This window comes from Grammomys surdaster, unplaced genomic scaffold, assembly GCF_004785775.1.
Source record: "Grammomys surdaster isolate TR1022 unplaced genomic scaffold, NIH_TR_1.0 197, whole genome shotgun sequence".
Lineage (NCBI taxonomy): Eukaryota > Metazoa > Chordata > Mammalia > Rodentia > Muridae > Grammomys > Grammomys surdaster.
The window spans coordinates 1575401-1601671 of record NW_021604642.1 but is presented as its reverse complement, the minus strand read 5'-3'; the positions used below and the strand labels follow the sequence as shown (position 1 = coordinate 1601671).

At 46.9% G+C, this 26271-nt stretch overlaps 1 protein-coding gene across 1 annotated transcript; it reads left to right on the top strand.

Annotated features, from left to right (window-relative positions):
* On the top strand, positions 1-26271 carry Fam155b (family with sequence similarity 155 member B). Its single transcript, XM_028769977.1, has 3 exons — positions 1-1763; positions 22865-23036; positions 23440-26271. The coding sequence occupies exons 1-3, from the start codon at positions 906-908 to the stop codon at positions 23823-23825; spliced, it is 1416 nt and encodes a 471-aa protein (XP_028625810.1). The 5' UTR covers positions 1-905; the 3' UTR covers positions 23826-26271.

The window sequence follows — 26271 nt, the reverse complement described above, 5'->3', positions numbered from 1 at the left end:
ACACTCGCACACGGGCTCTCAAGGTGTTCTCCGCACAGCGGAAGATGGCGACAGACTGAGGGGGCATGGCCAGCGGGAGCCACGGGGCCATGCCTTTGGGCGGCCGCCACAGCGGTGCGAAGCAGAGGCGGAAGCGAGAGGCGCACTAAGTAAAGCCGGGCGTCCGCGTCCGGCGTCTGTGGCGCTGCGGGGAGCCAGGTGGCCCGCCCGAGCCGGAACTCCGGGAGCCGCGGGTGCGGAGCCAGTGCGGAGCCGGCCCGGGACCAGCCCCGGCGGACTGCCAGAGCGCGAGGGAAGCCCGAAGGACCGGCGGCGGACCGGCCGGCCGGCCTAGGAGGGCACGAGCGAGGCGGGGAGCTGCACGGAGCGGGCAGCGGGCAGCGGGCAGACGGGCGGGAGAGGAGCGGCGCGGGCGAGGGGAGCGGAGCGGAGCGCGGCGGGGCCCGCACGGCGGCGCTGAGGGGCGCAGAGCCGCGCCGAGCCGAGACGGACGGCCGGAGCGGAGTGCGAGTCGGGGGGCCGGGGGCGCGGAGTGAAGTGGCGCGGAGCCCAGGGCAGCTGAGGGGCCCGACACTATGAGGAGTGCGGCGCCGCCGCCGCAGCCGCCACCGCCCCAGTGCCCCGCACCGCCCCCCGCCGGGACGCCGGGCTGCGCCTAGCGGGCCGGGCGGCGGCGACCCGGCTGCCAGCAGGGGAGCGCGGGAGGGGCGCGGGGACGGCCCGAGAGCGCCCCGCCACTCCGGCCTGAGCGGGGCCCCGGGCCGGCCGGCCTGCCTAACCATGCGGCCCCCGAGGTAGAGCCTGGACGGCGCTGAGGAGCGCGGTGCGGTGCGCAGCCCGCCCTCCCGAGACGGCCGTCCGGCCTCGCGCCTGCCTACTCCCTCCAGCCCGGACCCCCCTGAAATATGTTCAGGGGCGCTTGGATGTGGCCCGGGAAAGACACCGCCGCGCTGACTATCTGCTGCTGCTGCTGCTGCTGGGCTCCCAGGCAGAGCGACAAACCTTGCGCCGATTCGGAGCGGGCGCAGCGATGGCGACTGTCCCTGGCGTCCCTGCTCTTCTTCACCGTGCTGCTCGCTGACCATCTGTGGCTGTGCGCGGGGGCCCGGCCCCGGGCCAGGGAGCTGAGCAGCGCCATGCGGCCGCCCTGGGGGGCTGGCCGCGAGCGGCAGCCGGTGCCTCCTCGCCCCGTGCTGCCGCTGCCGCCGCCGTCGCCGGGCGAGTCCAGAGCGTCCTCGGGCACCTGCAGCCCGCGATACAGCAACCTGACCAAAGCCGCCCCTGCAGCCGGTTCTGGGCCGGTCTGTAACAGCGTCCCTGAGCCCACCGGGCTGGACGCAGCTTGCACCAAATTGGAATCTTTGCAGAAACTTTTCGAACCGACCACCCCGGCTCCCCCTCTGCGGCCCCCCGACTCCCCTTCCCGTGACCCGGAGTTCCCCTCTGCCAAAAAAAACTTGCTCAAAGGCCACTTTCGGAACTTCACTCTCTCCTTTTGCGACACCTACACAGTCTGGGACTTGCTGCTTGGCATGGACCGCCCCGACAGCCTGGACTGCAGTCTGGACACCCTGCTGGGGGATCTACTGGCCGTAGTGGCCAGCCCGGGCTCCGGGACCTGGGAGGCATGTAGCAGCTGCATAGAGGCATACCAGCGACTGGACCGACATGCTCAGGAAAAATATGACGAGTTCGACCTCGTGCTGCATAAATACTTACAGGCAGAAGAGTACTCTATCCGGTCCTGCACGAAAGGCTGCAAGGTAGGGATTGATGACCCACGCTACAATAGCTGCCTGGCCAGAGGTAGTTTCTGTGTCAGTGGGACCAGGAAAAAATAAAGGTCTCCCTCTCCATCCCCCCCCGTATGGCTCCCACCATTCCCAGTGTAGTACTGTGTCACCCCGAACCCCTCCCTAGAGAGGGAGCTACAGAGATTCAGGTCAACTTCTATGAGTTTAAGGTTTGAACATTTTAAGGCTGGAACCTCCTGGTGCACTGCTTCCCGTATGAGGGGGAAGTGGGGCCCTGGGCAGGCAAAGTGGCAGCAAGAGAGTCTGTGTTCCCCAGTCTCCTGGTTGGCTCTGAACCCACTCTTGGACTAGAATTAGTCCTGGGACTAATCCTGTAGAAGGATTGGGGTTGGGGGGGGGGATGTTCAAAAGGCAGGAGGAAGAATATTTGACTACCTAATCCTCAGCCTTTGGTTCCTGCCAATTGATGAAAGGCCAGGCCACGCCTGGTGACAGGGTACACCAACCACACTGTTGACCTTATATGACCTGAGATAGCTGGCCAGATCCTAGGCACGGGAGCCCAGGGATGCCTGCCTTCTCTTAAGGAGGGAACCTGTAGGCTTCTGTCTTCTGAGGAAAGAAGGCTGGGGAAACAGGGCTTACCAGCTCTTGGAAGGGCCATGGAAGGTTGGTGCATTACAAAACTCGCAGTGCTCCAGGGTGGTGACAGGAAAACCTGGCTTTCTGGCTGCTAGGGATGGGCATCTAGAGGAAATCAGAGAGTAGGCAACTGTAAAAGGGACCTTCCTAGGAAAGAATTGAGTGTTGAGAAATTTCTTGACCCTCAGTAGGGTTGCTCTCTGTAATAATAGGTAGGTGGGGCTATACACATTTGGGGCTTGAATCTACTTCCCTGTTTTTCCTGCCTGGGCAGGTGGCCTGTTTTGGGTGGAAAGAAAGAACAGCAAGGTCAAAAGGACAAGTGACAGTGAGACCAGGTTGGTCTCACACATTCTAGAGCTGGGGGCCATCAGCTGGAGAGTGAGGCAGTTACCTCCTAGTGTAGAACATCTCTCAAGGCTTTGAGAAAGGGTAGCAAGCGCAGCATCGCTCCTGTGGACTTCTGCAAGGTTCTGCTGCTCTCTATGGGCCCCTTGGGGATTTGGGGTGGAGGACTGGGGAGGAAAGGAGTAGCTCGTCCATCCTGACTTCACTTTCTCCTTCTCCCTTTTCCTATTCTCGTAACCTAGCAGTCTCCTCCCGCCTCACTCAGCCTCAGCTGACTCACTGCCTCACTCACACTACCAAATGAGATATTCCACTTCTTAAAGGTGTACAGACAGAGAGACAAACATATCCAACCATGCACCGCTAGCGAGACTCTGGACAAAGTCATACAGAGGAACTGAGAGGTTGTCACTTTCATAAACAGTGCTGTGGAAGCAGGCGCCATGTCACATGCATCTCCCTGTGGTGTCAGAGACATGCAATCACATGAAGAAAGACACATTTTGTCGTACAGAGGTAGAGATGCATACTCTAATTGCCTGCCACGGATGCATGTCCTCAGTGAGAGCAGAGGTCCCCTAGCAAACAGAATAAAGGAGATCTACATTTTGTGGTCCCCTCTCCAATTCCAGGGCTATAACTGTTCTTTTGTCAGTCTCCAAAATTAATGAAAACCACGGTACAACTTTTCTATGGGGGTTTTCTCCATGTTACAGTTGGATCCAAGCTCCTTCTGAGCCCACACTAAATCCTTCACAGTGATTGCTGCTACAAAGCAGTTTGATGTCTGGGAAGGCAGAGCTTTTGTCTGATTCCGGAGGTCTTATCTCATCTGTTGAGGGGTGTTAGCAGTTTGCTCTCAAGCATGTTTCTGTGCCCGCTCTAAGCTTTCATTTCCTCATTTATAAAACAGGAAAAAATATTCTTTCCCTGTCCAAGTCCTGGGTGTTTTGTGAGATGTAAGTGGGAATGCGTGACTAGTAGCATTCTGGGGTAAGAATTTAACACCTGGCATAAGTGAATATTTAGGGCTTTCGGTTGTTCGTGTATGTTATGAGAATACAACTGTCTAAATTACCTCCATTTTGCAGATAAGGGAACTGAGGTACAGACGGGTAATACAATTTGCCCTCAGCAATGATCAGGAATTCCGGTACTCCAACTCAGTCTCCTCATGCTAAATCCTTGCTTTGGCAGTAGCCTCCTATCAAGTTCCCCAGGCCCTTTCTCCTGTCTCTATGGCTCTCTCCAGCAGCAAGTGAGCTCTCCTGCTCTTACTGTCTAATGCCTGCAGAAGAGCTGTGCCAGCTCCTCAGTTCTCCTCCTGTGGTTTCTGCCTCGTCCAAAGCGTTCTCCTTCAACTGAGGCCCAAAGCTCACTTTGCCCTGAGTCTTTAATCCGGTTTTCTGATGGCATGAAAGAGACAGGCAGTCCTGAGCCCCTTCTTCTTGACACCCTGTCTCCTCAATCACTCACCCCACCTTGTCACAGGCCTTCTTTACCCATACTAAGCCTCCCTCCCCTGAGCTCAGAGCTCCCCTGTCTGGCCCCTACCCCAAATAGAGATAATATCCTACACCCAGAGATAATGGAGATAATATCCTACACCCAGAATCCTCTTAAGTGAGACCCTGAAGTCCTATGTAAGATGAGGAGGTTTTCTCTGTCTGTAAACCAACACTGGAGCCGGGTTCTAGAGCCAGGGGACCCCCTAGCCCCAGGGCCCTTGTTCTGAATGTCTGAATCAGATCCTCCTGGTGTGGCCCTAGAAACTCTGTTCTCTGCCTCTGAGATGTCTGCCCCTGTTTTGGGCCACACAGGGCCCCAGGAATCATACCTGTCCTCACTGCTGCCTGTGACACCTCCCAATTTAGTACCAGCTGTAACATCTTCTTAATGTGCGACTGACTTCCTCTCACATAGCAGAGAAATGTAGCAAACTCGGGCCAATGCCCATCCCCATACTGGCCTCTCCTAGGTCCAAGGGCCACACCCCATCCTTCCCTTAATTCCCTGTGACCAAGCCCCCCCAGCACACACACACACACACACACACACACACACACACACACACACAATCTTTCCCTTAGTCGTGCCCAGAGTTACCACACAAATAAATCCCCTCCCAGATTTCATCCTAATCTCACCATGCCCCTGCCTGCTGCTAGCTGCCTCTCCCACCTCTGCACCTCTGCCTCTTTCTTCCTCTCAATTCAGAACACTCAGGGTAAGGAGAATGAGGGCACGGGAGCAAACTCTGGCTTCTTTTCTCACCGCTATTCCTCTAAGGCCGAGAGGCCCAAGAGGAGGGACGTTGTCAGCTCTTGCAATAGCCATTAGCTGCACTAATCAGCTAGTTCAAAGAAGGATGGGATAGTGCTGACCCACTCCAGACTGTCTGGCACCCACCTGGCAGCCTGCAGGTTTGATGCTGGGACAATCAACTGATGAGGTGGAGAAGGAGGCTGAAACCTAAATTCCCTGGAGAGAGTTAAAGGAGTTTGACTTGGAGAAGAAGAGACTCGGGAAAATATGGTCTCAGATTTCACACCTCAGAAGGATTGTCCTTGTATAAAACATGCATGTCTTGCTCCAAGGGACTTTATGGAAAGTCCTGAATTCTAAATTTCTCACTTCATACCAGTGTGACCTTGAACCAATGAACTCCAAACCTCTGAGCCTCACTGTTTTAATCTGCCAAATGGGGCTCGTTCATCAAGAAAGGCCCTATGAATTCAGTATTAATGAGAAGTCTTTACAGCATCAAGGCTTAGCAGATCAGAGGTTCTCCCTCCAGCTTTTCTTTGCAAAGAAGGAACAGACTGCCTCAGTGCTCCAGGATGTCTCTGGCCTAACACAAGTGGACTGCTGGGTGAAAATGCCAGGGAGACGACTCGAAGGCTGTATTTGTGTGGAGGAAGGAACTGGAGCAGTCGACCTCAGGGGTCTGGTTCAGTTCTTCAGCAGCAGGATTGGATGGGAGAGGCTAGGGAAGGAGGTTTGGCCTCAACACCCTCACACAGGGAGAGGGTGGGGGCTGCCAGAGACAGTACCTCACTTTCTGCCCATACCTACTGGGGCCTTGCTCTTCCTCCACTCTGGCGGCTGGCAGCTGTTTCTGCTTCACTGCCTTCTCTCCTCCCACCTGCCACAGCTTTCCTGCCAAACAGGACTCTCAGGCTAACACTGGAGATGATGGGTACTCAGAGCCAGGGGCTTCAAGAGTCCCAAGTTGAATAGTAGTTCTTGTTGTCACTCAGATGTTCTCTTGGCCCAGAACTCTTAAAAGCTAGAAAGGGTGCCCTGGTTCCTGTTTGGAGGCAGAGGAAGAGGAAAGCCAGCAATAAGCAGCCTCCTGGGAATCATAGCAAAGCTGGCTCTGGGGGCGGGGCCTCTAGCTTCATAGCAGTTCACCTCCTCATCACTAAGGACTGTATGTTCTAGGAAAGGTGGGTGCCCCAGAATCCAAGAGTAGGCACAGAGAAGAGGCAATGCTTACAGCTAGGACAAGGATATATGAACTAAAGCTGGGAGTGACAAAGCAGTCATTTGCTGAAATATACCTCCCCAGATCCTTGACCTATATCCTTACCCATTCCCGCTCCTCCAAACTCCCATGTTCTTTCTACATTGTGGTCCACGCCCAACATCCCCATCCATATTTCAATGAGCACCAACTAGACAGTGTTTTATCACCCTAGACCCTTCCCAAAGCCCATCCCACACCTCACTCTCTAACCCTCATTTACGTATTTACACACCTCTCTGTTCCTCTCAAAACTTACTTCTAATCTTCCTGGCCTGATTACTTCCTGTCCCACTTTGTTCCTCTCCACCAGTTGAATGTTCCCATGCCACTCTCCCATCTGCCTCCAACTTCCCAAACTTCCCGACCTTTACTGCAGATCTCACCCCTTCTCTGCCTTGCTTCAACTCCTTGGTACCATACTCCTTGCCCTTGACACCTTCATGCCCCTTCACAGGATATGCATACTTCACCTCCCTCATCCTTATCTCTCTTCATGCCTTGATTTTCTTTCATCTTTTGATGTTCTCTTCTTTTGCCCCTTTTCCCCTCTCCCCTCTTCTCCTTCTATGTTCTTTCTTCCCCCTTTTCTACCTTTTCTTCAGTCCACTCAGGGCAGATATATGCATGAGTGCATGCACACACACTCATACACATAGACACAGAGACACACACATCCCCCAGTCTTCGGGGCTACTTTCCATCCTTCCCACAAGCCGGTGGGCTGACTACTATAGTCACCATAGCAACGGGAACCTCCAGGAAGGATGTATTGGTATCTCCTGAAGATGAGGTTGAGGGAGTGAAGAGGGAGGAGAGGAACCCAGCAATCTCCCACCCAATATTGTTCTAGCTGGAGGTACCTGCTGAACATGGTAGAGGTGGTGGTGAGGAAAGATGAGAAGTGGGTGGAGCCAACATCAAAAGAGAGCCAAGGATCTCTGGGTACATCAAAAGGCTGGGAGGGTACTCCCAAACTATGTGATTGTGTGCTGGTGCCTTCTGCAGACGTTAGTACCTCAGGGAAAGAGTACACACACCCACTCTTCTCTGTGTGGTTGGGGATGTAGGCCAACACCCAAGACTCAGGAGTCAGGGGTTGTGTTTGAAAAACTTCTCTGAGGGCAGTTCTTTTGTGATCCCTGTGCTCCAAGACTATTTACCTGTGGTGTGTGTCTGCAGGTTAGAACTAACCTGACCCTCCACTCCTCTCAGTCATGTGACATTCCAGTTGCAGGTATGTGTTGAGTGCTAGGAACCACCTCTCCTGTGGACTGTGTACAATCGAGGGGCCCATAAACACAGTTCTCCAACAATGGTCAGGTAGGGTTCTAGAAAATGGCTATGTCTTAATTCCTGTGGTTATAGGTGTACAGGTCAGAGTCTATGTGAGGAATGACAAACCAGTCTTTTGTCCATGGGCATAAGAGACAGAGCTCAGAGAAGCCTGAATTTATGAGACCCTGAATTAGGTAGGATTTTAGAGGGAAGAGCAAGGGCACCAAGTGGGCTGGGCTTAGGGGAGGGTGACAGTGAGTTACTGCAGAAGGAGAAGGGTTGACACAGCCAGAGCTCTTGCTCAAATGGATTCTGGAAATGGGATCTGGAATCTGAGCCACAAGTTTCTGGGCCAAAAGATGAGTCCAGCTGGCTCCAAAGAAGAAAGGGGTAAGAAAAGGAAGTCAAAAAATTAAAATAAAATACAAGCTTTTGAGTATCTAGGAGGTGTGTGTGTGTGTGTGTGTGTGTGTGTGTGTGTGTGTGTGTTTTGAGGGGTATATACACCCATGAACTCAATCTTGTCAATGATCCTAGCAGGAAAGTACCATTATTATCCCCATTGTACAAATGTAACAGTTGAGGTTCAGCGAAAGGAGGAAATGACTTCCCTAAGTTACATAGGGCAGGGAGCTGGGATGCAAACCTGCCTTTGTTCTTTCCTCAGTGCATAGATATATAGAGGATGTTAATATTCTCTGCCAGATGTTGGAGGCAATGCCCTGGTGGCTAAGAATAGACTAGTGAGAAGTTAGGCTGGCTAGAGGGGAGGCTCAATAGAGCCTACTAGAAACTTAGGGAAACCTCTGGAGTAGCTCAGATTCAGAGGGAGGACTCACTAGCATCCTCTTTGTTCAAGATACATGTTTCTTGGAGCTGGAGAGATGGCTCAGTGGTTAAGAGTTCAATTCCCAGAAACCACATGGTGGCTCACAACCATCTGTAATGGGATCTGATGTCCTCTCTACTGATGTGTCTGAAGACAGCTACAGTGTACTCATATATATTAAATAAATAATATTTCTTTAAAAAAATACATGTTTCTTGTCCTTGACATCCAGTGATAGATTCTCCCTCCCTTGGCAGCCATTAACTGCTTATAGTACTTCATGGTAGGTTATCCAATCCCAAGTGCTCAGCCTTAAATACATAAACATGTCAAAAGCATTAAATGAATTTGGCAGATTTATTTATTGTGTGCATATGCCACATTTTGTTTATCCATTCATTTCTTAGTGGATATTTGAACTATTCTACTTTTTTGGCTATTGTGAACAATGTGGCTATGAACCCTGTTCTATCAATATTTGTTTGAGTACTTGTTTTCAATTCTTTTGAGTATATTTAGGAAAGGAATACCTTGGTTATATGATGATTTCATGCTGAGATGTTATTAGCTTGTTTGTTTTCGATGGGGTCTTGCTATGTAGTCTAGACTATCATTGAACTTAAGCTCCACCTACCTCAGCCTCAAGTGCTGATATTATAGGTGTGCACCATTGTGTCCAGCTTATGTTTAACTCTTTGAGTAATTGCCTCTCAATTGTCTATAGCAGCTGCGCCATTTTTCATTCCATTCTTAAATTTTGCATTCTGAACCATTTTACATACATATCAGCAGTGAACTGAGAAAGGGTCCAAATCTCCACAGCTTTGTTAACACTCGTTATTTTTTGGGTTCTTTTGATGATAACACCTGTGTTGATGCAACCACATGGTTCCCTAATGATTTACTTTTATTTAGTTTTAATTTTACTTTTTTCTTTCATTTTAATTTTACTTTTTAACTTGCCTGTACTCTGAGAACCTTTCCATGTACTTAAAAATTCGTAAGCTCTGTTACAAGTTACATAATTAACAGGCCATGTACTGTTAAATATTTAGATGACTCCTAACTTTTTACTATTATAAATAATCCCATGGTGACTATCTTTGTTCACCAATTTATATCAGATCTATGATTTTTACCCATAAAGGCTATCTCAGTCATTCTTCCTTATTCTTGTACTTTGTCGAGTTTTTTGAATCACAAATGATACATGCTTATTTTGTCAAATCTAACAATATGAAGATTTATAAAGAGAATGTTAATAATCCTGTTCAGTCTTCCCTAGTCCCACTGCCCTAAGGTCCTGGATATTAACAATTTTGTGTGTATTCTCTTCTCTGTAAACTTACATAAACATCTACATAAAATGACTCTTTGTTTTGCATACAAACAAACATCCGTAACTGAATGGAAGCATAAACATCCATTCTGTAGAGTGAAGTTTGGAACTAGACTTACAGAATCACAGTATTAACCTTTTTAATGCTGCTGGCATACATTACTAAATCTCTTTCAAATTACTAGATTATTCTAGTTTATACCCGCTACAAGAAGGCTAATTTACTTGAAAAATGATCTAGCCTTAGCTTCTCATTGGCATTCCTTTGGTCAGACATTTGTTTTTATTGTTTATAAGCCATTCGCAGGACTTGTTTGTGAATTGTTAGTTCATGGTTTCTGTTTTTATGAATGCTTTGTTTGCTCCCCTTTATATGGATTAATGATGTTAGCCTTTTCTGATCATCTTTGTGGCAGACTTGCAAAGCTTGCTCTTTGGATCTTAGAGCTGAAAGGAGAGAATGAGAAGGAAAGGTGAGATCCTGGTTGTGTCGTACCCTTTACCTTACTTAATTCTTATACCTGCTTTGTGACGTGTATACATAATTGTCCCCATTTTACAGTGGATAAAATAGTCTCAAAGGAGTCAAATGGAGTCATCAGCCCACAGAATTGAAGCTGGAAATTATCTGTTGACTACTACTCAATCCATGATAGTGTGCATATGGATAAAGCTTTCTCCTTCTGTGTTAGAGGCATCATTTACAGAGAGGTGAGGGTAGTTTCTTTTTTAAAGGGACATAGCATGTCTATCAGAAAAGGGCTGTCAGGGAGGTCAACAATCTTGCCTGTGCTTTTATTACTAGCACTGGCATACCTTGGATTTTGACTGCAGATCTGTTTGAGTTTAAGATGTTTGACCCCATCTTCCTACCATCCATGGTACTTAGTTAAACATCCATCTTATCAGCTCAGGGAAAAAAGTACTTGGTTCACAGTCATGCAGCAAAATTGTGGCCACAACTCCTTTCTAGTGATATGTCCAAGTTTACACAGCTACTTATTGGCAGAGACAGCTTTGAGTACCTATCCATCTGTTGCAGCAAAGGCTACTTGATAAAGAATGTTTGTGGGAAATGCTGTGTGGAAGGGGCAATTATGTGGGGTTTATAACATGCCACATTTTTGTCTGGTCTCTGGCATTGGAGTCTTCCAGTACCAGGCTACTCCAGAATCCCAGAAGCTCCCAAAAGATGGGACTTGGGACAGGAGAACTTATGCCCTAGAGGCATTAAAACATTTCTACTAGAAATAGCTTCCAGCCCTGCTCTAATTGTGCATGTATGTGGGGTGCGGAGTAGAGAGGAAAAGGGGATATTTGGGCATTTGTTTTGCTTCTTGTTCATTTGTTTCTTGATCTGCAGTGCTGGGTCATGAACTCTGAGTCTTGTATTGGCCAGGCAAGTCCTATACCATTGAACTACATCTCCAGTCTGAACAGAGAGCTTTGATAAGGGAATGGAAGTGATCATTTGTAGTGTCTGATAACCAAATGTTCTTTCCCTTGCACCCTCTTACAAGGCAAACTCTACTTCTGTGTGAAGTGAGATGAATATATTGATTTTGGAAAAATCATTCTTCTCTATTCAAGCCTAGAAATCTCTCCTCAAGTTGGCCTGAAATTACACCAAAAAAATTGTTTGAGTAACATGGTTTGATAGATAGTGGTGGTAAACTGAAGGGACTAACCCCAGGGCAGTTGGTATATAAGAACTTGGGTACTAAAGCTCAAGGTATATATATATATATAAAATACAGGTTATACTGACTTCAGATTCTACTTTGAAATCTATCTGCTCTGTAGAATAATTGTTGTGGCATTCACTGCATTACATTTTTTACATTTGAAAATGATACGTAGTTGTTGTGTCTATGGGTGTTCCACATGTAACAGTACACAGGGGCAACATCTGGGAGTCAGTTCTCTTCTTCCACAAATTTTGGATCGTGGAGATTGAACTCATCTCATGAGGCTTAGAGGCAAGCATCCTTACTGCTGAGCCATCTTGTAGCCTTCAATATATTCTGTAATCTCACTTGGAATCCCACTTTAATCACCTTCAAAACTAAGAAATATGGTCATTATGAGGCATAAATCATCCTGATTTCTTATAATGTCTTTGTGGTAGAAGGTGCTCAAGAAATGCTAACCACCATTATGATTATCATTGTCTATAAGCCTCGGATAAGTTATTTAAACTCTTTGGTCCTCTCTGTCCTTATCTGTAAAGATTTGTATCTCCCTCAGGGGGTGATTATGGGGAATCAATGAGTTAATAAATGTCAGGATTAAATGCTTAGAATAGTGCCTGGCATATAGTAAGCACTTAATAAATGGTAGCTATTTTCTCATCTTAATTAGATGTGTTTAGTCCAAATGATTGCTTAATACCCAACTGAAATTCTCAACACTGAGGTGGGTTGCTGAGGAGAAGGGAAAAGTAGTGTTTTGAAGAGGGGGTAAAATGTCTAGGGTAGGGGTGGGAATTAGAAGCTAGAAGGCAACTGAGATATTTTAGTAAGTGCATAAAGACCTGTTTAGGTGGGTGATGTAGGAGAGGGAGTGAATAAGAGAAGGACTCCTAAAGTCCTTGATTCACATTATAACCAAAGAATAGCTGTAGTTACCTTTGACCAGGTCTCTGTTCATCTCAGCCTGTCATCTACCTAGAAGAAGAAGGTGAGACAGCAGAAGGGAGCTGGTTTTGTTTTCCAGTGATCTAAGTGATAACTGACAGTCACTTTCTGTAAAAAAACAAGTGTGCCACGGAGAGAGGAGTGTGGGCAACCCCAAAGAAGCCATAGTTGTCTGTCACACTTAGTTGTCTGTGGTGACTAGCACAACCACTGGGCAGAAAAGACCTAGAAACTCCCGTCTTCCATCTTAGTTTCTCTCTTTATCTAGAAGGCTGGCTCCTTGTTTGCTCTTTTGGTTTGTTAAGTGCACCTGGATAGTGCCTATAGTCCAGACACTGGTGATGGATCAGCTGACCCAAGGCCTCTGGGACAAAAGCCATATGGACTAAATCTGGCAATGTTGGTCATATCAAGTCTTAGAGTTTTTGTTTTGTTTATTAGGTTCCTGACTACAGGCGAGTTTCTTTCTATTTATTTTTCATTTTATAAAAGTAATGCATATTCATAATTTTTGTTACACATATGCACATGCGTATATGTCTTCGGTTGCCCCCGATTTTGCTCTTCAGAATCAAACACTTGGAACTTTCTTGGTTGCTTCTGATTTTGCCACCACATTATTAAATGTTATGCCAATATTACTAATACTTGATTTTTCTAGGTGCACTTATACATATAAAAGGACAAAAGTCCACCATGCACATATATATAGATATAAATGGTTGTCATTGAAATGGTAGCTCTATGTCTCACCCTTGAGCTCACTGTTAAGTGTTAAATACATCTGATTCTTCTGACTGTTTTTGTTTTGTTTCTTTGTTTTGTTTTTTGCTAATGTTTACCTTCACATTTCTAAATGGCACATCAATATGCTATTGCTTATTTTTTTCTGTTTTAAATATCTATTGACTTTTTTAAAAAAAATCTAGTTGGAGGAATATTTAGCTTTCTTAGTATCGGTAGCACCATAAGTGCACCCACACACGTCCCCTCCCTTCATACATTCAATATTGGCATATCCAAACTTCTGAGTCTAACAGTTTAACTTATTTACATTGTTAATTTTATAATTATTGTTTACATCTAGCAATGAAAGACTGTATGATTAACATTTTATTCCTTGGTCAACTTGCTTTCTAGGAGTTAGCAATGGCTTCTCATTTCCCCTTTGCTTGGTTTTCTTTAAAATTTTGCTAACATCTCACCAATTTCTTCATTCACTGTAGAATTCCATGAAAATATATTTATAACCCATTATTTTCATTTTTTTTCTTTTCTTGGGAAAGTGCTTCACATTGTTCCATCTGGGCTAGCTGCTGAGAACCTGGTTTTCAAGTACTTGGCAAATACCTTGTGCATACCTCTTCCAGTCTGTATCACGAGACCCTGTGAGCCATGAAAAGAATGCACATCTAAGTAAGATATTATGATCTCTGTCCTGAAAGAGCCTAAAGTCATAGGGCTATTCAGTTTGTGCAGAGGTGTTTGGAAAGCTTGAATTTCATCCTGGGACTTTGAATCAGATCATCTCTTTGGTCCTACACTTGAGACAAGCTTCCATCTGCAATGGGTTATCAGAAGAATCAGATATAGTCCCCTAGAGAGCAAATGGTATCTCAGGCTACATTAACAGAAACAGTTTCTACAACAGGAGGGATGAAGGTTATACTTCACTTTGTGTCAATAAACCCGTATTTGAGCACAATGTTCAGTTGTGTAAAAGAAAACAAACCAAAACAAAAAACAGAGGCTTTTGTGACTGTTAACAACAGGGAACTAAAAACTATATCCATTGAAATAGGTGGAAAACCTAGGGATGTTTGACTTCTTGGAAGCTCTGTGTACACATACTTACCTCTACGCTTCTTGGCTTGCATTCCCTTTTCAAATTACTAGTCTTGTTTCTTTCCCTGCTGCTCCACTGAAACTGTTCTCACTGTGAGGAGACTGTGTCTTAATTACCCAAACCAATGTGTTCTCAACTACATAAATCCTTATCTGCTGACCACATCCCCCAATCTTTGACATTCTCTCCTCTTAATTTACAGACTGCTATTGTTTTCCTTTTTCTCCTCTAATTGCTCTAGAGGTTCATCACAGGGCCTGGTGCATGCTAGGCAAATGTTCTACCTCTGAGCTACACCCCTAGCTCCTTTCCCATTTCTTAAACCACTCATCCATCCATCTTTATCTCATTTCTTTCCTTCACCTGCACTTCAATTCAGTTAGTGTTTTCTCGGGAATCTATTGTTGAGCCCTTTGTTGCCTCCCTTGGCTTCTGTATTATTTTATTGCCTAGAGTGAGCTAGGTTACACTGTCATAACAAGTAACCACAAAATATCAGAGGCTTAACACACAGATGATTAGTTCTTGTCATGATTCATATCTAAGACAGGTCCACAGAGATAAGACATCTCTTCAGAATGATCACTATATAGGGACGAGGGATCATCTCTATCTCAACTTTATTTCCACAGTTAGAAGAAGAAGAAAAGCTACGGTAAAACATCTGTCAGCCCTTAAAGCTTCTCCTCAGAAGTAAGCTATATCACTTCAAGTCCTGTCGATGACCATACCTAACTTCAAAGAGGAAAAGTTAGTCCTACTCTGTGCCTAATGACCAGCCCCTTAACTCCCCATGACTTGGAGACCTTTATCTTTTTATTATGTTTTTTAGTTAATCTTTTTTGAGACAGAGTCTCACGTAGCCCAGATTGTCCTTAAATTTGTCATGTAGACAAGGCTAGCTTGAACTTGCAGCATTTCCCCCTTGTTCTGCCTCCTAACTCAGTGCTAGGATCATTGTCATTTGCTACCATATCAGGTTCAGACCCTTCTTTAGAGCTGAGGCCATTAGTCTATCTACATCCTTGACATTTCCATCTATCAGATCCACATATACCCAAAGTCAACATGACCCCAGTTGAATGTCTTCATCCTCAGACACACCCTTCCCCATATTTCTTTCCTTAATAAATGATACTAGCTAGGGGTGGTGGCATATGCCTTGGATCCTAGAAGTTAGGGAGTAGAGGGAAGAGGATCAGAAGACTTCAAGGCCAACCTTGGCTACATAGTGAGTTTGAGGGCCTGGTCTATATGAGGGCAGCATGGTCTACATGAGACCCTATCTCAAAACAACAACAGCAAATTAAAAATAATAATATGAAATTGATATTCATCTTACTACCCAAGTTGGAAGTCTATTAGCTATCCTAGACCCCTATGTTCTGACTCTTTTCCACCTCACTATATAATCCTGTTGGCTTCACCTCATTGACATCTTTTCTCACCTCTACTTCCTCTCATTTTGCCCTACTCAGGCAAGAAAATTTTTAATTTTATTGGATCTTTTGCATAACCATTGCAAACCAAAAGTCAGTCTCTCTCTCTCTCTCTCTCTCTCTCTCTCTCTCTCTCTCACACACACACACACACACACACACACACACACACATGCATGCACAACTTGCTATTGTATCTTAACATTCATTCATTTAGTGTGTATTTGTCAAGTGGGTACTATTGCTAACGTTAGTGTTAAGAGAGGTTCCTACTCATAAAATATATTTATCCATTACTACCTTCAGAGTATTTCAATATGCATATTCTTCTTCTACTCACAAATTCTCAATTCTGCCATTACGGCCTTAGTTGAGGCCCTCATACTATCTTATGCAGATCATTGCAATAACCTAGCTCATCTCCCTGCCTCCAGTCCTCGTACTAACACTCCATCCTCCACACTTGCAGACAAAAGCCTGAAAAAATTAGTCACAAAAGAGATAAGCAATCTCTCCCCAAACCCTCTAAGACAGAGTCACAATAAATTGCCCAGACTGGCTCAAATTTGTAATACTCTTGCCTCAACCTACCAAGCAGCAGGAATTACAGACCTGCACCAGCAGGCTAGCCATAAACATCTCTAAATAAGCAGTTTTGTCGAGCTCATTAAAAACTCTCCTTTGCACTGGAGATGATACTCCTAGCCCCGCTGAGACTTGAAGTGCCAGGGTGGGAGGGATACCCAGAGGGCCTCCACCCTTTCAGAGGAGAAGGGGAGGGGGATAGAGGAAGGGTTGTGGGAGTGACCAGGAGTGGGATGCAAAGTGAATAAATAAAATTAATAATAAACAAAATGTTAAAAAAGAACAGCTCTCCATTGCCTATAAGAAGAGTCCTAGTTCCTCCCCATATCTAAAGTATGGTGGTACGGTCATGTACTTTCTGCACAGCACATGTTCCTTCATAACCTCCTGTTCACACCCTCTAATTACACTGAACTACCTACATTGTCTGAGTCCATCATTATTTCCTACTTCCAGGTTATTATGCCTGCTGATTCCTTGCCTGAAGAGTACTTTATTCTCTCTATTTCACCCACTGAGCTTCTACCCACCCCATTTTTTCCAAGACCTAACTTAAAATTTCCCCACATGGAAATGTTTTCTGTCCTTCAGCTTTGAAAACACAGCCAATCTTTCTTCCTTTTCTCCTACTATGGTGCCAAGTACATGTGACTTCCCACTGAAGTTCATACTAATTGATTCCCATGGTCGTTTCCCTTGCTCAAGACACGAGTCTTGTCTTATCTGTAGCTCCTAACATAGAGCCAGGCACTCAGGTATTTAGAGTGTGTTCTTTGTATTAAAAAACAATGAATGAGGAGACTAGATTCAGAGAGGTCTACAAATTCGTAACAGTTGGCTTGAGGAGCAGGATTGTGAATGTTATATATGGCCCCAGAAGAGCTAGTAAGATACATGAGGAAAGTCACAGAATGGCATTTATTTCAGCTCCAAAGAGGACAGAACTTCATTAATCACTAGAGTTGTCTCAAGCTATGGGCTACCCTATGAGAGGATGAGCTTTCTATGACAGTGTTTACAATTAGAAGCTGGATGGCTTCTACTGGATGGTTTTACTGTGATGTTGGGACCGATAATGTGGTGGAGTGGTGACTCTCACAGTCCTTTCCATTCTGGAATAGCTATGAATTTACCTCCTCTGCTCATCTAATTTGGCATCTATCATCTAGGCTCCTTCAGAACTATCCATGGGTTATGGATATTACTTCTCCATTAGTCCACCCTTGGACAGATTGAACACATCTAGCCTTGGAGCAGATGGTCTAGGAGGCTTGGACATATGAGGACCCTCTGGACTGGACTACCTTTAGGTTTGCACCTACGTCTCCAACCATCTCCTGCACCTTTCCGTTAGACTAGACCAGGCCACTTTAACTCATACTGCTCATACTAAGAAGTAAGATAGCTGTTGCTTATAGACCCTTAAGTAGAGCCCTGTCATTTGCCTTGTAATACCTCTAATCTGATTCTGACTTTACCAATGCCAGCAGACTATTGCTATCTACAGAATTACATTCATGTTCTGATGTTGACCTTACTCTGTTCTGATCCAACTGTTAGAGCCCAGGGTAGAAAAAGAGCACTTTCTCCTGCCCAGCAGAGTACCTCACATAATTTGAAGATTGCTAATAGATGCTGGGCAAGAAGGCATCAAGTTAGTTGCCAAGGTACCTTTCACATCTCCAATCCAGTTAATGTATTCCCTTTCTGTGGACCTCAGTTTCCCTATGGGTTAAAACTGGGCTTAGGTTGGTAACTTGTATACTGTGGATTTTGCAGACAGTAGATTTTGTCCGAAGCTCACCACCACCCTTTTGTTACCAAAAGCACTGCAGCTGCGGCTCCTGGCCAGGGGGTCCCATGGGTACATTAAGAAGATAAGCAGCCATGAAGAAAGGGTCTATAGGGAAGGTTTGATGGGGAAACAGACCCTAGAGAGAGAACTGAGTTAGAAATTAGGAAAGAAACTGCTTGCTTCCTGGTTGGAAAATAACTGAAGCTTTCCCCTTGGAGGGCTTTCCAACCCCGAACCTAGGAGCTCCAATGGCCTTCTCTCTAAACATTCTAGCCCCAAGTCCTGACTTTGGGGTGTGACTGTGCATTTACACAGCCCTCTATGAAGTCACACATCTCTTTCTAGAGGAATGTAGGGCTAAAATGCCCTGGCCAGGGCTACAAGCCAATAAGCTAAGTATGAGGCTGGCTGGGTCATTCCAGTCCTCCCTAAACTGACAATTTCAGAGCCCAGGAAGGGAGGGGATCCCCTTTGTCTCACCCCTTCTGTTTGAGGGGTGTTTCTGTTGCTCAGCTGGGAGGAGGGGTGAGACAGTCTTCCTAGCTTCCTTTTTGGGTTAATTGGTGTTCCCTCTAGTTATTCCCTGTTTCCTTCCCCTCCTAGTTCCCATAGCAACTGGGCTGTAGCAGCCAGAACTTGATTGGGACCTGTGGTGGCCCTACTGAGGTGGGGAAGAAGGGCACTAGTAGTTCAAGGTTTCCCTGCCACCTCCTAGTCGCCATTCCTGCTCCCTCGGGGATCTAGGATGGTTCCAGTCAGGGACCAGGGAATAATGGAAAGGGCTTTTCTGACAGGGCTTCAGTTCAGATTCTGAAGCTGCTGAATAGGCTGTGTTCTTCTCAGCACACTGCTGTTATCCAGGCCCCTGGTGTCTGGCCCCTAGTTTTAGGATGTGTTTACTGACAGGATTTTTCAATAGGAAGACACTTGGAGCTGGAATTACGAAACCAGGCTTCCAGTTTCTTTGCCAATATTTTATGAGGTTATATTCAAAATCTTCTCTCCCTTTTAGGCCTCAGTTTCTCCATCTATATAATGGTAAAAATTGACATTCCCTGGCTGCATGCTGAAAATTGCCTGAGGACATTTTCCAATTGCAGATGTGTGGGATTCTGCCTGCAGAGATTCTGACATTCTGGTCAGAGTGCCATGTGAACCAGACAGGTTTATTCTTTTTACAAAAAAAATAAAAATAAAAAATCCTCCCTAGCGGTCCTGTTATACAGGCAGAGTTAAATATCTGAGAGCAAAAGATCTCCATAGGTCTCCAAGCCTCCCTTTCCTGGTTCTAAGACACTTCCTCCAATGCTCACCTCCAGCAAGCCCTCCTAGCCCCTTCTCTTTCTTCAGAAGAGTACCCAGGCCTCCTGCCACAGTTATCACACTGATGAGAGAGGACAAAGTAAACAGGGCTTCAGAGTCTAAGGTGGGCTTATTGCCAAGTGGTAGCGCTGTGATCCATACTATCCTTGAAACAGGCCCCAGGCTACCTTAAAGCATATGGGCCAGCAGTGGCTCAGCTGGCCAGCTGTGGGGCTTAGGAATTAGATTACCTCTGAGCTCACTGTGGCTCTTCTGCTTCTATTCCCCTCATTAGCTTCTTGCCTGTTCCTGCCTCACCACCCACAGGCCTGGTGTCCTCCCCAGGCAATCTGCTCACCCACTTGTTGCCATGGTGACTCCAACTGGGGGTGTGGGGACTGAAGGGGGGTCGGCTAATTAAGGAGAAAGGCCATACTCCTACTGTCAGGCCACCCCTTCTCCCTCCCCCACTTCTCAGATGAAGGGAGTGCCCAGACTCTATACTTTGTTACTGGGCTAATTGCAAATGCCTGTGAGGAGAGCAGGAATGTCACTGGGGACTCCTCTAGAAGCAGGAACTCGGGACTGAAATTGCTAAGGAGACTCTCAGGGCCCTATGAGCCCCAGCTCCACTGATGACCAGAGTAGGGGGCTGATTACACAGTTTGGGGAGAGAGTGACATGGGTTCTTGCTCCATGCTGGAAAAATGGGGTTTGTGGCTATGGACAGAAACATATCTTGGCACTTAAGGGCCCAGATTATGGAGGGGGCTCTTAGGTGCTAGAGCCCTTGGCTCTTGAGATTTTTACTTTCTTATCTGCCTCACTCCTGCTTCTCCTCCCCTCTGCCTAATCTTTGATCCTCCTTTCAATGTGCATCTTTCTCATTTATTCTTGTACCTGTTTATCCATCCTCATGTTCTCTTGTTCCCATCTTTTCTTAGTCTCTTTCTTAATCATCCTATATACCCCTACGTTTTATTACTGCCTTCCTTACACAGCTTCTCTTTTACTACCTATACTACTGCAGCTTCTTCTTACCCCTACGCACCTCCCTTACCACCCTCTTTTACCCCCCCCCCAGCTTTCTTTCCCTGCCTCTTCCCTTAGCCTGTTCTTTTCCATGCCTCTTTGACCCCATTATCCTTCCTTTGTAAATACATTTCATCTTACTTGTTTCACCTTTGGGAATTTGTATAAATAAAACTGAAGCTGTGTGCATTACCCATGTGTGCAGAGATATTCAGTGGAGCACTGTTATCATGGGCACAACGTAGAAGGCATTCAAATGTCATGAACAATAGTCTCTTTTTCATGCCATCCACATGGAGCCATTCTTTTCTGTTAGTCTGTGTGTGTTTGCTCATCTCTACATTTTTGCTTAAACAGTTGCCTTATTGGTGCAGTCTAGCTATATAAATCCTTCCTTATGCCCAGTGTTGCTGGGGCTGTTTGTTTTTTTGTTTGTTTGTTTGTTTGTTTGAGACAGGAGCTCATGTATCTTTGGCTGGCCTTAAACTCACTATGTAGACAAAGATAACTTTGAACTCTTGATCCTTCTACCTCTACCTCCCAAATGTGGGGATTGCCACTATACCCAGTTTTACAATGCTAGGTACTGAATACAGGATAGAATTATAATTGTGTACCCCACACCTAGCTCATGGCATGCTAGGTATTGAATCTATAGCTTCATGAATTCTATGCAAGGACTCTACTAACTGAATCACATTCATAGCATCCAAACTCAACTGCTATCTCATCATTGAAATTTTTCTCGGTTTACTATTAATCCTAATGATCCACAGTTCAGCCCTTCCTATGGAATAAATGTCATAGGTTCAAGTTAACTATGTCTACTCATGAAACTGGAATTTTCATGAGAGAAGGGACCTGTCTTCATATACATTCAGTCATAAGATTTTTAAGGTGTATATTGTCCTGAACGTACAGTACAGTGGTTAATAGAGAAGCCAATGAACTTATAGGCAGTTCACAGCTTAGTGGAGCTGGCAGAAACTAAAACAAGGATGCAGACAAAGTAGCATCTGTGGTGAAAAAAAATAGTTACGGATAATTGGGGGCTGTGTCCTCTGATGAGAGTAGTGAAAGAGACACTCTCTCAGCAGAAGTGATATTTAATTTCAGCTCTGAAAGATATAAAGGACCCATTTATAACAAAGGTGGGGTGAAGAATGTTCCAGGCCATGTGGTCACATGTGCCAAGGCCCAGAGGTAGAAAGAAGTAGGGCACATTCAAGGAAAAGAAAGCAAACTTCTGTTTCATGCAGCATGATGAGCTTATGAGATTGGAGAAAGATGGGCAGAGCTGTGCAGGGCTTTGAAGTCTGTGCTTCAACATTAGGCTTTTAGTCAAAATGCATCTAAGAGCTTGAAGCAAGGGAGTAATATAATTTGATAACAGCTTGAGTCCACGCTTATTCTCATGCAATAGATTAGAAAGAGTAAAAGTAGAGGTGGGACGCATCTGTCATCCAGGTGAGGGATTATGGTGGCCTTCACAAAGGTGTGACGTTGGCTTCTTCCAGGGTGGGTGCATTTGCCTAATGCTGAGGACATTCTTTTCATGTCATAATGTAGGAGAGGAGACATTGCTATTAGTATCTAATGTGCGGAGGCCAGGGATGCTACTCAGTATCCTACAATGCACAGTACAACCACTTTGACAAAGAATTATCTGTCCCTGGGTGACTTAAGTTTTTCTGAGATAGCATAGACTCAAGGAGAGACAAGTTATGGAGCAAGGGAGCTTTCTCACCAGAACCAGTGCTGAGGTGGGATTGGGCTAGATGAAGGAAAGAAAGGATACCAGTGAAGTAAAGCCACAAAGGAAGATTCCAAAAAGCAGTGCAGCAGCAGTGTCCGAGAGATATCTATTCCATACCAGGGCTGAAGCCAACAAGACAGAGCCTGAATTAAGAAGAGCCCAAAGACACATGTGGTGCCTGGTAAGGCAGATTCCAGTTTTTATTAAAGATAAGCCGTCACATTTGTATTGCCCTTTAGAGTTCACAGAACATTTTCATATGTGCCACGCTATTTAATCCACAGTAGTCCAATGAGTTAGAGCATGAATTCTTCTCATCTCCTTCTTGAGGTAGCGAATGAATTATTCTCATCGTCTTGAATTTAGAAGCTCAGCACCATCATGAAAGGCAATGTTTTTCAAGTTGAATGGAACTGAGATTTGCCTCACTACATGTGGATAGCCTCTGAAGAGTGAAACCCCTCTTTGAGCCATGTGTAAAATGATAGAGTTGGATGAAATGATTGGTAAAGTTCCTTCCATTCTGACACAGGATTAATTTTGTAATTTTGATCAACAATTCTAAATCTCGGATGATGGTAGATTAGAGAACTCAGGAGCCCTGGATTTGAGGTGGGAGATATTAGGGTAATATGTAGACACCTCCAACAAGGCCTCCTCCAAACACTGGGGTCAAGTTGGCTTGGCTCCATAGAGAGACGTAGGAAACCCTGTCACACATGGCATACTGGCTGACGCTGTTTCCTTGCCTCCACAGGCTGTCTACAAGGCTTGGCTGTGCTCAGAATACTTCAGTGTGACCCAGCAGGAATGCGAGCACTGGGTGCCCTGCAAGCAATACTGCCTGGAGGTGCAGACCCGGTGCCCCTTTATCCTCCCTGACAATGAAGAAATGGTGTATGGAGGCCTCCCTGGTTTTATCTGTACAGGTAAAGTTGGAGCACTGGGAAGAGGGAGGAGATGAAAGAGGTTAGGGGCATGGGGACAGGTTGGATACCAAGGAAAGACAGGCTAGATCAGGAGGAGATCAGTGGCAAAGGAGCTGGCAACCAGGTGCCCAGTTTGGGTGGGATAGGGCCAAATGCAACAGAACAAAAAGACCAGAGTGGCCATATCTACTCAGAATATGCTGAGCCAAGAGTTACTCTGGAGAAACTGGTGTCATCCCTGGAAGAAAGGAACTAGAAGCAGAAGATGTGAGGGCTGGTGGGGAGAGTTTCTTGAGTAGGGCTACCTGAGCCTCAGCTTTGCACATCCCTTTTCCAGGTAAGGTAGAGCCATTAGCCCCCTAAAGCACCCTCCCCAACACACACCTTCCTTATCCGTTGGCAGGGTTGATGGATACTTCACCAAAGCGGCCGGAAACCAAGTGCTGTGACGTGCAGTGGGTCTCCTGTGAGTCGGAGAAGAAGAAGTTCAAGGACTCTGAGCCCCCTAAAACCCACCACCAGCAATTCCACCACTCCTATTTTCACCACTACCACCAACAGTACCACCACTACCATCCCCGCCATGAACCCCCAAGCCGTGTCAGCAACAAGCCCTCCCTGCTGCCGGTTTCTGGGGGCTCCCGCCTCAGTCCCAGCAGGATCCGGCTCTGTGTCCTTGTTCTTATACTCCTCCATACCGTAGTGTCCTTCTCCAGCAGCCAGGGTGGTGGGGGACTGGGGCTGGAGACACTGCCTGCCCTAGAGGAGGGGCTGACACAGGAAGAGTGACAACAGGGAGGGAGGACAAACCTCCACCACATTCTGACATCAACTCCAGCCTGGCTCCAGGCTGGGGGAAGGAAGCACCTCCCACAGGAGGTGTAGGATCAGGTGGGGGTGGGGGAGAAATAGGGGACCAGATATTGTCCCCAATCTACCCCTGCCCTAAAAGCAGCTCCAACAAAATGGCCAGAAGGCCCCCAAGGAGCTGTAAACTTCACCCAGGAGAAAAAGGTAGGAGTAGCAGGTGTCCCCTCCCAAGCCTCACCTATGGGGCTTAGTTATAAAAGGGGGGAGGGGCTGGAGTTGCCCAATCCTGCCAAGAGCCCTGACCCCAGGGAAGGAGGCTGCTTACCCAGCCTCAACCCTGCAGGGAATGTTGGGGGCACAGAGGGGAGTAGTTCTCCCCCTCCACATTCCTTCTGTTGCCAAGATCCTTAATTCCCTCCTGCCCATATCCCTACAGGTGACGGCAGACAGTGTGGCTGCCCTCCTGCTGCTTCAGCACCCTGAGTGTGGGGCCAGCACAGGATGAGGCACACAGTGTAACAGCTAGGAAGGTGCCCCAGTTAGGCTGCCCCCACCACCCTAGGCAATGAGGGACTAGAACTGGATATGGAATGAGTGGTAAAAGAGAAGAAAGATAGGGAAGGGAAGAAGAAAGGGGAGAGGCAGACAGAAAGCCTGAAGAGATGGCTACACTAATGATAGTTGGCTTTTGGGAGGTGGGTGATTAGTGTTGAGGCCAGTTCAAGAGTGGCCCCCAAAATCAGAAGGAGTTGCATTAAGAGATCCCTGGGGAAAGAGCCCAGGAGCCAAAACCCAGAAGGTTGAGGGCACATGGTTGGACTGCCGCTGTCTGGAGGGCCATATCTTACAGAAGGTGCACACACTCCCTAGGGCTGCTCTTGCCCTGGAAATCTTGGCCTTGTGGCCACAGAGCTTTCATTTCCAATCTCCACAGGGAGGAGGGACTTGAGCCCAAGTGCATCAGGCCTGGCCTGGGTCCCTATACTCCCCATCTTGTCCTAGCCCAGGCCACCATGAAGGAGAGCTGGTGGTGTTGCCCCAGAGCTCTCCAGAGATTAGCCTCCCCTACCCCATCCTGTGTCCATCCCCAGCCTACCAAAGAGTATTCATCCCTTCCCATTCCTGACCTTGTGGCCTATTGTCCCACTAGGGACAGCTAGACTCCTCCTCACCCTTTAGCAGGTCCCTTTCTCTAGCCACCCCTTGCCCTTGCTGGACAAAGTTCAGAGACTGGCAAGAGGACTCTGACTGGAGATAAAGTACTGCTGCTAACCCTTGCCTGAGGAACTCGTTTAGTCAGGCTAGAGGGATGAGTGAGAGATGAGGCTTGGGAGCCTTTGGCCTTGCTTGCACTGACCTGCTGGAAGAAAAGGAAGGCCACATTGCCTAGGCATCTAAAAGCCAATGAAAGCTGACAAGAACAGGAGCCAGATCATTTGTGGGACAGGCCAGGGGCTTTCAGAGACCAAAAGGACACATAAGGGAGGATAGTCCTGGAGCAACATTACAGAGAAACAAGAGGGGAGGGGAAGAAGAAGCTGCACTTTGCCAGCTTTGTGATAGATGGAAGCCCTCCCTAGCAGACAAGGGTTCCTTCATTCAAGGGCCACTGTTGGATCCCAAATCAGCTTCTTGAGCCTATGGAGCCCTTTTCTCTGCCAGTTTACTCATATCTCACAGCCTGTCCTCTGCCTGGACCCTGTGTCCTCCATCTTTTGGCCCTCAGCACTTCGGGCCTGGCCACATACCCCATCCCTAGAGTGCTCTTTTCAGCTGGGGAGGGTAAGAGGTGCTGGATCCTTCCCAGATGTGCTTATGTGTAAGTGAAAGGCAGGGGCTTGGGCTCCAGAGAGATCCCAGTACTGCCTTCTGACTCCTGCATCCTCAGGAGGGGATAAAGGACTGGGAAGCAAAGGGGGACAATATGGTCCCAGGGAATGGACCCTTGGAGACTCCCATCCTCTCTTCCCCCTCACCAAGTGCCCAGGAGACCCCTGGCTCAGACCAGCCCAAGGCCTTGCCCAGTGGCAGGGGAAAGGGGCACCACACTCCACCTCACAGTCATTTGACTGTCCCCATCGACCCAACCCCCTAATCTTCCTCCACCTCCCCAGCTGCCCCTGCCCTCCGTCACAGGCAGCAGAGCTGGGCAGCTTTCTTATGCCATTTTCTACACTGTGCTTCATGAGTAGGACTTTCTTGCACTAGTTCCTATTACTGAGTCTCCAAGCTGGTTCCCTAGTAGTCTCCCATCCCTTCCTCCTTTCCCCGGCTATGGTTCAGTTGTCTCTGCCTTCCTCTTTACCTGCCTCTGTGTTTCAGTGAGAGTGTCTGTATGTGTACTGCTTTCTGTTTTGTTGCACTGTGGGGCAGAGACCTCTCTGCTCTTGTTTAACCCCTTAAAGAAATAAAAGCTAAGACTTGA